This window comes from Populus alba, chromosome 1 (assembly GCF_005239225.2).
Source record: "Populus alba chromosome 1, ASM523922v2, whole genome shotgun sequence".
Classification (NCBI taxonomy): Eukaryota; Viridiplantae; Streptophyta; class Magnoliopsida; order Malpighiales; family Salicaceae; genus Populus; species Populus alba.
In genome coordinates this window covers 29,969,561-29,982,034 of record NC_133284.1, presented here as the reverse complement: position 1 = coordinate 29,982,034, position 12,474 = coordinate 29,969,561, and the positions used below count along the sequence as shown (strand labels likewise).

The following is a 12,474-nucleotide window of genomic DNA, read 5'->3' as shown; positions in this document are numbered from 1 at the left end:
GAACTCTTCAACTTGTGTTAATTCTTCTTCCGAGCTTCGGAAACAGAAATCAAAGTTCTTATACCATTCAGAGTCTGGTCTGCTATATTTGTCGTCTGTGACCAAAATGTATTCATGTGTTATATTAATTGATGTTTTTGATTGAGTCTTTCTTTGCTTCAAAATGATCATCCACAGCTATCTTTTTTTTTCTCCCTCTTTTACTTCTATCTGTTTATATGATGTCATTATTTACCCCGCAGCGGAGTGCGGGTAACTGACAAGCATCAACTAAAACCAAAACCAAGTATATATTCTCTCCAGACAATCTTAAGAATCTAAAGGTGTTCGAAATCATTTAAATGTTAATTTCAATATTATAACTCAAAAAAAAAAAGAAGAAGAAGAAGAAGACAAACGCCCTTAATCAGCTAATCTATCCTTGAGATTTCTGCAACCAACTGTTAAAACTGAATAAATTTGTCGGTAAAGGTTTTATTGAAACCAAATGAAGCGCAGGGTGAACTCTACAGTTCGTCAGCAGGTGTTTCAATTATTCTGTGTCTATAGCTACGTAAAAGAAGTTCTTTAACGTGGTGGAGCCAGCAACATGGCATTTAACGAGGGTGTGAGAGCTACCTCCGTACTAAGCCTTTAAATGCAGTTCTGGATGATGATGATGATGATGATGATAAAAAAAAGAGCCCTGAAACAACAGTAGCAGAAGAGAAGAGATAGGATGACATTGATGACGATGAGTTCTGCGAGAGCAGCATTTTGTGGTTCATATAACTTTCTCATGGCGGGTCCCAAATGAGAACAGGGGGCATGTTATGGGCACATGCTTTCCGGGCCTGTGGTGACCAAGTTGCTTGCAAATGCACATGGAATACGGACGCCTATGACCCCACAGTGGCAACTGTGACTGGCCCAGCTGTCTACCGTAAAGTTCATATATATCCTCTGCCGGCAATTTATTTTTTCTTCTTTTATCCGAAGTTCGGTTGGTTGTACATTGATTTTATTTTTATTTTTTGGCATATTCTTGGATGAAATTCTCGGATAGTAAGATTAAATTTCTTTCCAATGAAGGTCTGTGTGACTGCTGTGTAAATTGCAAGGGCGGCGAGTGATGAAGATAAGCTTCACGGTGGCAGCAAGATAAAGGTAAGAGAAAAACAGAAGCCCAGCCACAATCCAACGTATCGCTCTGTGAACGAGAAGGGTACTCCGATGATGTTTCTTTTTTTTATGAAGGGTACATGTGTCATTTGATAATAAAGGAAAGAAAACCATATAGCAGTACTGAGAAATATATCTTGCGATTCTCTCCTCCTGTTCCCACACAAAAAAATCCTGAACGAGTTTATATATCTATCCACTGAGCAATAAATTCAGCCAGCCGACAGGCGATTGCCTATAAATGCCATTGCTTTCCACCATAGCTCGACACCAACTCTCTTCCATCCCATCCCAACTCACTTGTTGTACTGTTAATTTCTCCCCACCATGAAAATGGGCAAATCAAGCATTGTCATTTTGTTATGCTCTCTGCTGGTGCTTGTTCTGCTAGGACAAAACCAGGTAAGGATCCACGACGCTGTCTCTTTTGTCTTTCAAGAAATTCTTGCTTCAACTTGCGTTCATGCTAATGATCATATTGAACTGGTTTTCCAGGCTCTTAAAACACCAATCTCAGCTTCACAGCCACAACGACAGGGCAACCATGCAATGGTGAGACTATATGTAGCACTTACAAAGTGCCCTTCTTCAATCCATGAAGTGCATGATATTGTACTATTTCAAAGCTAACTCCTTTCTGGGTATTGCAGTATGGGGCCACTCAAGGCAGTCTTCGTCCTCAGGGTGAGTTGCCTTTTCTCTCTGTTGCTTTCCAATTTTCTTGAGTTTAACCCAAGCGAGCTAGGTAGCTGGCAAAACTGCAGCTGATTCACGAATTGTTGTGGACAGAATGTGCACCAAGGTGCACCACCAGGTGCTCAGCGACGGCGTACAAGAAGCCATGCTTGTTCTTCTGTCAAAAGTGCTGTGCAAAGTGCTTGTGTGTGCCTCCCGGCACGTATGGGAACAAACAGTCTTGCCCTTGCTACAACAACTGGAAGACCAAGAGAGGAGGGCCCAAATGCCCTTGAAAATTCATGTTTCTACTGGACCGTCCCCTTTTAGCAGCTACTTAATTTATCAGTAATCGCTATATATGTAACCAGTCAGCAAGTCATTTCCCTTTTTACCATATACCCTATTAACATGCACCTCTTATTATATGTCATTAGAATTCAAAATGTAGCCTGGTTGGAAATTTTATGAGGCCGACATCGTTATATTTTTGTCCTTTTTTTTAATCTATAGTAATTTATTGGGTTTTTTTTTTTAAGACAACGATATTAATTTCGTAAGAAAAAAAAAATTATAGATTGGATGTTCCTTGTGTTTGCAAGCTTGTTGCACCAGAAGTGAAAAGGATTTTTTAGCATGGACAGGGTGGTTTGTGTTGCTCGAACTTTGGTTGTGCGGTCTAACTGGAATTGAATGTAGAAGTAAGGTTAAATTTTTTCAACGCAAAAAATAATATTCAAAAAAGAATAATATGAGATAAACCGATAAACCAGGTTAAATTTACTAAAATACGACTTAGAATGTAATATCAAAAAATCCATAAAAAAATCATGAAGTTTAAAACCAAAATAACTTAATGTTAAAAAAAAAAAAAAATATATATATATATATAATATATATATATATATAATTCTAAAAAAGAAAATCCAAATCCACTTGGCCTAACTTCATAACCCTACAATTCATATAATATGATATTGAGATAAAAAAAAAAAATTCAAAAGAAACACTTAGCTAAAAAAACAAAGTTCAACAAAAAGAAAACTTCAAAAAAAGCCCGAGCTAATGAGAACTAAACCAAAAAAAAATAATGCAAAGGATTAAAAAATAGCAATCAAAAGAAATGAGAAATAGATTGAATAAAAAAAATAATTTAATGAGATTAAATGATGAGGGGATGAAATTAAAAACAAAATAAACTTAAAGAAGCATCGAATCTAAAAAAAATAAAAATTAAAAAAATAAAGACCAAACCCAAAATAATACAAACTAGAGGACACAATTGAATTTTTAAAAACTTTGCATGACTATCAAGGCTCGAGAAAGAAAAAATAAGAAAAGGATAAAAAAGACCAATCGTCATCAAATCACCGCTCGAATGACAAAATGCATCACTCTAATAGATATGCTACCACCATCCACGTTTGGTGAATAAGGCATCGGGTTTTTTTGCCACCAAAATTTCCCCCACTTGCCACCAAAATGGCTAGAGTGGGGTGATGACGCGAGTGAAAAGCAAACGGGTTCAACTTCCAGTGCTTTAATAAGAGCACTGGAATTTAATTAATGTTGCAATTGAGTATCATGGCATTAAATAATTATCGCGGTTCAGAAACACGATATAAATTACATGTCATGTCTTGAAACTGTGATATTATTCAAGTATTAAGGTTCAAAATCGCTACATCCAAAAATATATTATTTCACTAGAGAACTTTTTGTTACTACATTAATTCATCATTTTTTTTTCTTATATTGTATGCTAGTGGCCTAATTTATCCCAAGATTTTTTTCAGAATGAGTTTTAAAACAAAAGGAACCTTCACAAATCAAAAGCCAGGTGCCATCTTTTGAAATTGAGGGTTAAAATTGTCCTTGTAGAGTAGGATGGATACCCAGTATGACCTAAAATGCATGCGCAGAATGCTAGGGCACATGGATCATGGCTTGGGGAGGTGAAGGTCCATGTGTTTTGTTGCCCGGGATAACACGTTATTAGTAATTGATTTTTGTTTAGAAGGCTTGGCTGCCTGTCTAATTCAAGTAAGATGAATACACATTGAGTCCCTGGTACGAAATGAAGAAAATAATTCATTAGGATACTCTTTTGCGTACTTTGTCAAGTCCTTAAACTCCTAATTCTAATTAAGGGGGGTAATTAAGTTTACTATCGATCATATTCGGATTAATTGAGTAATGAAAGCAAAGATAAAAAAAAAAAAAACCCTCAGGGATTTGGACAATTTTCTCTTTTAATATAGTTTGATGATTGCGAATTCGAATTCGGTAATGGTGAAATAAGCGGCTTCCTGTCTTTTAACTTCACATGTTTTACTAGTTTACTAGTTTATACCCGTGCGATGACGCGGGTCATTTTGTTTGTATAAAAATTTAAAATCTTGGGTTTTTCTGTAAAATTATACCCAAAAATCTTGGGTTTGGCTACAACGCCTGACCTAAGAAATATTTATAATATTAATAATAAAATTAAACTTGCATGACCAAGTTCCTCTGTAACACTGGATCCAAGAATATTAGATGTGGATCTGGCTATAAGGTCGTGTCATAAAAGTATGATAATTAAATAGATTAATTAAAAAACAAAGAAAAAAATCAACAGAGAGGAAAAAACTAATGAAAAAAAAAGAAATTGAATTAATTGGGTTAACCCTTTAAACCAAGCTATCCCGTAAAACCTGGGATTTGTGTCATGAAAGTTTGATAACTAAATAGATAAAAAAAAAAACGGGTTTACCAGAATTAACCGGGTTAACCCATCAAACCAAGTTAACCCATCAAGCCCAGGATACGTGTCATGAAAGTCTGATAATTAAATAGGAAAAAAAATTAACTTTAACAAACTAAACTAAATGAAAAAAAATAACTCGTCAAATCAGGTTAACCCATCAAACCGAGATTCGTATCATGAAAATATGATAACTAAATTAAAAAAAAAATTAACATTAACAAACTAAATCAAACAAAAAAATTCATTAAAAAAAATTAAAAAGAAAAAACAAAAGAAAAAACAGTCATATAATATAATAATAATTATAATGAAAAAACATGAGGAAAGCTAAAGCTAAAGCTAAATTCTCAACCAACTCAATATTAAAAAAAAAAAATTTAACAAAGATAATTTAAAAAATAAAAATGTGGGGGAAACACTGTAGCCAAACAAAAATCATTTAAGGGAAACATTGTAGTAATCCATAGTGTTTTTTTAAAAAAAAAAGCTACAAAGCTAAGTTCTCAACCAGCTTAATATATATAAAAAAAACCGAGATCCGTGTAATGAAAGTGTGATAACTGAATTAATTTTTTTTTCACATTAACAAACTAAATTAAACAAAAAAAAAAATTCATTAAAAGAAAAAAAACACAGAAAAAAGCAAAAAAAAAAAAAAAAAACCATGGGCAAAAGGGGAAAAAAAAAAGTCAAGTGTTTCACTGTGTGCACAGCAATACATTATATGTAAAAAACATAAGAAACAAAAGCGAGGAAAAAAAAACAAAGCTGCTATAGTGAAAAACTCATGCGTTAAAAAAAAACATGTAAAAAAAAAAAAAAAAAAAAAGCTGCTACAGTGAAAAAACATTTAAAAAAACAAAAGCAAAAGCAAAAAAAAAAAACTGCTACAGAAAAAAAATAAAAATGCCACAAAAGAAAAAACGAAAAAAAAACAACTTGAGCTACAGTGAAAAACATTTAAAAAAACAAAAGCAAAAGCAAAAAAAAAAAAAACTGCTACAGAAAAAAAATAAAAATGCCACAAAAGAAAAAACGAAAAAAAAAAACAACTTGAGCTACAGTGAAAAAGCTATGCGTTTTAGAGTTCTTATTAACCTTTCAAACCAGGATAACCCGTCAAACATTAGATTCGCGTCATGAAAGTTTAATAATTAAATTAAAAAAATTGACGGGTTAGCCCATAATTAACTGGGTTAACCTGTCAAGCTTGGAATACGTGTCATGAAAGTCTGATAATTAAATACAAAGAAATTTAACATTAACAAACTAAACTAAATGAAAAAAAATTAATTAAAAAGAAAAAAACAAAAAAAAAATATCTAGTTAACTCATCAAACCAGGTTAACCCGTCAAACTCGGGATCAATTAACAAACTAAATTAAACAAAAAAAATTAAAAAGAAAAAAAACTAAGAAAAAAGCCAAAAAAAACCCATAAAGGCATAAAAAACCAAAACAAATACAGAAAAAAATGAAAACAAAAAATAATATATATATATAAGTACAATTAAAAGGTGTGGGGAAACTACAGTGCTTTCCCAAGCCTTTTAGAGTTCTTTAATGGGCTTCCCAAGAACAAAAAAGTTGCTAGTCCTCTGTTGTTAAGGTTACTGATAATGATGAAACCAATCTATTAGAGTTTAAAATTTATTTAATGTGGTTAAGGTTCCATGACAAGGGGCCTTGGTTTGATTTCTTAGCTGGATTCTCAAGGCATTTTTGAGGGTCAATCTCAAGAATCTAAGCTTGCAGGGGCAATTAAAATAGATCTTTCCAAATATACATAAACAGATTATTAGGGTTCTAAATGAAACTGCCCTTTGAGTTGCAATCCTCAGCACCGGTAACTTTAGTCCGAAATAGATTCCTGCTTTCAGGAAAGTTCCAAGTAAATAATGCATTTTTCCTCAGGATTCCTATGAGAGGTAAAAACCCCTCAGTGCCTAAAAAACCTCCACCCCTCCCCCTCCCCCTCCAAGGTTAAATTTGAACCTCCTGAACCCCCTACCAAAAGTATCCCGGGACTTAAATAGCAACTGACCTCAAAAGTCCTAGCTGTAAGCTCTCAATCAGCTTTCAACTTTGATCACCTGATGTGACACCATGTGCATGCGTTACTGAAGGAGGAGTCCGACTTCCCAATTTGCAAAGATGATTGGTTGCCACATGAGGCCAATTTCGAGAGCATGGGGTTCACTCAGCATCTCCTGCCAAAAAATCAGACATCAATTAAAATTATCACAACTGACAGCCTAACTAGGGTCTGGAATGCATCACAAAGGGCCACCAAGGGAGATAGAGGAGAAAGAAATGGAGCAAAATATTATCTATCTAGAGGAATCTGAGATTCCTGTAAGTTCAGTAACGCATTGCAATTCTTTACTATGCCCCAGTCCTTGCCTCCAAAAGTTTTCGGCATTCTTTTTACTTGCAATCATTTCAAAATGGAACAGGTACTGTTGCCTATACCTATTGTTAGTCACTCTTTAGAGAAGGTCTTGGCTAACAATCAGAATCAAGTAAAAGATTTGTGAACATTGCTCTACAAGCTCTGCTACTTGAAGAACTAAATGACAATATGCAAGAAAAAAATGATATAGGAAAGCACAAATAATAATGGCAACCTTACAGTCAAGCTGATTGAGAGAAAGACAAACAAGGTTATGCAGACCCAGAAATGTCGGGTTTTTTTTTTTTTTTTTTTTTGTACTTTTTACTAAGAAATCAACAAAACATCAAGATTACCTCTATTAGAATGTTCTTTTAGCTGAGCAAGGGCTACTGCAATCTTAGCACCAACAAGTGCATTATTCTTCACAAGTGCAATGTCTGAGCTTGAGTTAAGATCAACTTCACATCATCACAACAACAGTGAAATTATGAAAATGAGCAGAGCAAGATTATTTACATGTCAAGTTCGTGGCCACAAAATAAAACTTCCCAAATTTGAATATCAGGTGTTAAGAACAAGAGAAAGGATACTAGATGCCAGTGAGGCTCCTCCAGTGAGTTCGTTCACTTTTGCAAGCAAGAATGGAGTTTCAGCATTGCCAGTTATATTCTTGTCCCTAAGGATCCAATTCCATAAATGTAAAACTTAAAGCAAAATAGATAATAAATAGCAAAAAAAGTTGAAAATAAAATGGAGCCGAGAAATTTCCAACCTAGCTTCTCTAAGGGCAATTTGTATAGCAGACTCGATTAAGCCTCCAGAAGCTGAGTGTTCCTTGGGGATTGGAACTGCAATTAGAATTCCAGATCCAAGCTTAAGTTTCAAGTTCGCATCTGCAATTAACAAAAAAAGGAAGCACAGTTACTCATGATTCTTCTCATTCTTACATGAGTTGGGGGTGGAATAAAGGTAAATTGACCAAATTTTTTCACTTGCCTATTAGCCGAGCACAGTCATCTGGGGTGTCAACACGACAATGTACCTGTATTATTTGTCATAAATCAACAAGAAAAATTCATTAGATCATATGCAATTGCATGTTAAAAAGAAAACTTGCAGACACCATGTATTAATGCAGTGTAGAAGCAACATTTTTTATGGCCACAGGCTTTTTCACGAATGCAGTATTATTTTCAGATGCATGTGTCTTTTGTGTTTCTCTTGTATAAAGCCCATCACAAGACTTATCAATCTTTTTTGGGTTCATCTTGTGTATACCCCATGTCCTAGGTTCTGATCCTTGAAAATCTTGATAAAATTGGACTTAGGTAGACCAAAGTAGCCTGAAATACGGTAGACTGGACTCTGCTATTGTAACTGGTAGGTGCAGTGAGCACAACCAATATGGTTGATTTGGTCCACCTAAACCACTCCAGCACCCATGTAAGCACACTTGAACCATTATTTGTATCTCAGATTGAAAGAAACAGTACAAATTCAAGGGACCATAACATGGTGGGGATTTTTTTCCTCAGACAGATAATATTAGGGAAAGTCATCAGGTGGTGCAATCATAGAAAGTGGGCATACATTGCAGCCAAACCTAACAGGTTTAACGATACTTGCGTTTTGCAAATTGCAGCTTCAAATGAAGTATCAATTCATGAGAATGGGTGTGTACCTTGCAGCCACTTCTCTCTGTGAAAAATGCTGGAAACTCATTGGTCTTATAAGCAGCAACACAAACGCCCTGAGTCTCCTGTATTTTTAGAACTGATATGAGCATCTGAAATTGAATTGCTTCCAAAGTTATATGGGGTAAAAAAGGTGATGTGTACCAAATATTCTAGGGTTCTGGGAATATCTAATATAGATTTTACTCCAGCAGAGATTACTGCAACTGGAGTCCTGCCAAGCTCTGTAAGATCAGAAGATATATCCATCGCTGCCAAGAAAACATGAGAAAAATGTATATCAATTCCAGCAATCAAATAAGGTTTCATGAAAATCACCCCCTGTTCTTCCAGGCCAGAAAGAAGTTTGCCCGTCAGCAATGAATTAGTAGTGGATGTGTATTCCAAACATCACATGATCACAATGAACAAGTCATGAGCATTGGGTGCTCCCACTACACGAGACTGCTACTAATGCTAGGCCGACCACATCACCAGGATATAGATGGAAGCTGAATTATGGAACTTACTTTGCTCACCATGTCTATGTACTCCCCCAATTCCCCCAGTAACAAAAACATGGATACCAACCTGTATGGGTTAATAAGGAAAACCCACATTAGGAACACATTTGAACCATACAACAATGCTGTTTATTTGCAGCAAAAAGTATAAGAATTTGAAACAGAGAGATCACCATGGAAGCAAAAAACATGGTTGCAGATACAGTAGTAGCACCATTCCCTCTGTTAGCCACCTAAAAAGGTAAAAACAAGAATGTAAAGTTAGCTGCAACACTTAACAAGCAATCAAATATTACAGCACTGGTTTAAGGATTCCATATGTCAAACATGTAAGGAGTAACAGAGCAATGAGCACAGGAATTACCCAGGTTCCAAAATAATATTACTCCTACATGTGCTTAAAATCTCCATAGGCAGTTGCTCCGAGATACATCTTTTTAGCTGACAAACTTATTACTTAACTAATTCTTAGCAATCAAAATTTACTACATATAAATCAATGAGAAATTAATTTACACAACTGGTTGATTTCTTTGTCATGAGATCTACCTTGATCAACAAACAAGGTGCAACCAAAAGTTGCTTGCAGCATTATTGACCTAGCACATTGATACCAGATCAAAACACTCCCCAAGTGCACAATAATATAAAGAGAGAAAGTACTCAAAGCTACATTGCAGTTCTTTTATATACATGTATTACAAGAGAAAAAAATGCATCATAAAGCGAGTCATATTCAAAGCTACTCACAACATGTGCAATGTCTCTCCGAGCAGTCTTTTGTGCTTTAGTTCCAAGAGTAGCAAGTCTCTCTAGCTCTCCCGTACTCAAACCTAAAAACATAATGAGCGTAGAAACAAGAGAAAATCACATTAAAACATGAGTAATTATCTAATGGGCAAAGCAACTTCATGTCTTCCACAATTGCAGCAGATAGGCCAATTGAGAGAAGAGCAAAAGGCATATCCAACCCCCTTCAATCCCATCCCCAACCAATGCAAGCATAGCAAGGAGTCTAATACTGCTGGAAAGAGTTCATTATATCTCCTTGTAAGTTAAACTAAATGAAGTGAATAAGCATGACGTGCAGTATTTAAAACATGGAGCAAGAAAGCATCAACATAACCACCAATTATCCTTTTCTTATTAATCCAGAAATAGAGAGTTCTTATTGATTCTGTGACAACAGTCTATTCATTTAAAGTTCAACCTCTAAACTTGCAAAGCCATTCTCTTATTTTACAGAATTGGTTAATATGCGCAGGCTCTAATTCCTAAAAGGTCTTAAATTTATTTAACATGTATCTTTAACAACTGGTCTGTAAGGATGTCTTCCTCAGGATCTAGCTAACATAATTGGCACGACAAATACACAGAAAAAATGCCACTGGATTAATATAATTCCTAAATTATCTTCAGTCAATTTAATGATTTAACGTATTTGCTGTATTGAATGAACATGTGGCACGTTTGCCAAAGTATTAAAAAATATCAGGAGAGATCTCTCCATCAACCAATTCATATGCTGCGATCTATTTTACTTTTACCAAATCAAGATCACTGCAGCACAATGATGAAGGGAGCCTTCTCATTACCATGCACAGAAAGTGAAAAGAGAGAATTTAACATGAAAATACCTATGCAAGGTACACCATCTAAAATGGCAACGGTGGCAGGAACTGCTCCATTCTCCCTCACAATTGCCTCCACCTCCTTCGCTGTTTTCAAGTTTTTAGGATAAGGCATACCTGTCCATAACTTAAAACCATCAGAAGCCATAGCATGCAATAGCAATACCCAGAACGTATTTTACAAAATGTATGCGAAAAATTGAAAGAAAGCTGAGCACTTTCTATATCTCATCTCACGCATTACTACTGCACTGTAAAAATACGGACTTGATACAGGTAAACGGGAAATCAAATGAAAATAAATTGCACACCCAGAATTAGAAAAAAGGTTTAAAATTTAACAAAAATAATAAGTTGAGGAATATGAAAAGGATACCATGAGAAATAATAGTGGATTCTAAAGCAACAACAGGATGCCCAGATGAAAGAGCTTCAGCAACCTCTGGAGATAGCTTCAGCAACCCTTCTTGAATCTGATAATAATACCATTAAGTATATAAAACCAACTGATAAAAATAAAAAAGATGGTGAATATCTTGCCTTGGAGTTTGATTGTGGAGGGTGAAGGTGCCTATGTAAATTCGATAATCTTGACAGAGCTGATGACGAAGACTCCATTTTATTTTATTTTATTTTGGTCCACGAAAGTGAGCAGAAGGAAAGAAGAGGAGTTTGGTGCTGGTTGCGTCTACTGAAGGTCGGTCACAATAATCCCAACGACCAGATAGATAGGTCCTCTTTATGTTTGTTTTTTTTCTTGTTTGGTCCTTTTTACCTCTCCATGTCCATGTACAAATAAGTTTAATTTTTAGCTTTGTCTACTTTCATTTTTTTTCTTTTTGAAATATTTTTATTCTTCCTTTCTCTTTAATCTTATTTTATTTTATAAATATTTATATTCTACAAATTATAAAGGGAGTTTTTCATTTTAATCGGAATCAGAGGAAGTGTATTTTTTAATTAATTCTATCAAACATTTTATTATTATTATTATATTCTATCTAGAAACATTAAATGTTTAAATACTAGATCGAAACTGGCATTATAGTGTAATTCCATATTATTTTTTCAGTAAAATATTTAAATATTATTTGGGTGTTTTTTAAAAAAAAATCAATAACTTGAATTATAGTCTCAACCTACTAAATAAATTTTAATCATATGGAAAAGAAAAAAAAAAGGCTATGATAACAAACAGAAAAACATATATGTAAAATTAAAGATCAATGAGGATAAAAATAAATAAAATAAATAAAAAATTATCAATTTAGATTAAATGGATGAAATTAAAAACAATAAAATTTTTATAAAAATTATAAAAATAAGAATTAAATTGAAAATATCAATATATGATCATAAAAATTAAACATGTCAACTTGTTTTTATATAAAAAATCATAAATATAATTTAAAAAACTTATGCATGAATACAATTAATAAAATCACAAAAAATTGTGTAAATAAATAAAAAAATAATAATTAATGATAAATAAAAACATTATTAGAAAAATTAAGAGACCAATGTAATAAAGATATTTAAAATTACAACATGGATCATCTATCTAGTTGTATTTAATGAATTTGTTTATGAAAATAAATTTGTAATAAAGATTGACACGTACATAATATTTATTGAATAAAATAAAAAGAAAAAAAAACATTATGTAT

General features: G+C 33.8%; 2 protein-coding genes across 3 annotated transcripts; one reads left to right on the top strand and one right to left on the bottom strand.

Annotated features, from left to right (window-relative positions):
- The first annotated feature begins 1,220 nt into the window (after positions 1-1,220).
- LOC118032973 (protein GAST1) lies at positions 1,221-2,327 on the top strand. The gene is made up of 4 exons (XM_035037782.2): positions 1,221-1,563; positions 1,657-1,713; positions 1,812-1,845; positions 1,951-2,327. The coding sequence occupies exons 1-4, from the start codon at positions 1,489-1,491 to the stop codon at positions 2,130-2,132; spliced, it is 348 nt and encodes a 115-aa protein (XP_034893673.1). The 5' UTR covers positions 1,221-1,488; the 3' UTR covers positions 2,133-2,327.
- A 3,992-nt stretch (positions 2,328-6,319) lies between these two features.
- On the bottom strand, positions 6,320-11,530 carry LOC118032975 (pseudouridine-5'-phosphate glycosidase). 2 transcript variants are annotated; one of them, XM_035037787.2, is made up of 13 exons: positions 11,348-11,530; positions 11,184-11,280; positions 10,814-10,924; positions 9,927-10,009; positions 9,350-9,409; positions 9,192-9,243; positions 8,818-8,924; positions 8,661-8,738; positions 7,976-8,021; positions 7,752-7,872; positions 7,570-7,655; positions 7,333-7,416; positions 6,320-6,794 (listed from the first exon to the last, which is right to left on the bottom strand). In XM_035037787.2, exons 1-13 carry the CDS (start codon positions 11,423-11,425, stop codon positions 6,781-6,783), a joined length of 1,017 nt encoding a protein of 338 aa, XP_034893678.1. In that variant the 5' UTR covers positions 11,426-11,530; the 3' UTR covers positions 6,320-6,780. The 2 variants fall into 2 exon arrangements, with proteins under 2 accessions (XP_034893678.1, XP_034893677.1); XM_035037786.2 differs by having other exon boundaries at positions 9,183-9,243; positions 11,348-11,528.
- Positions 11,531-12,474: the final 944 nt, after the last annotated feature.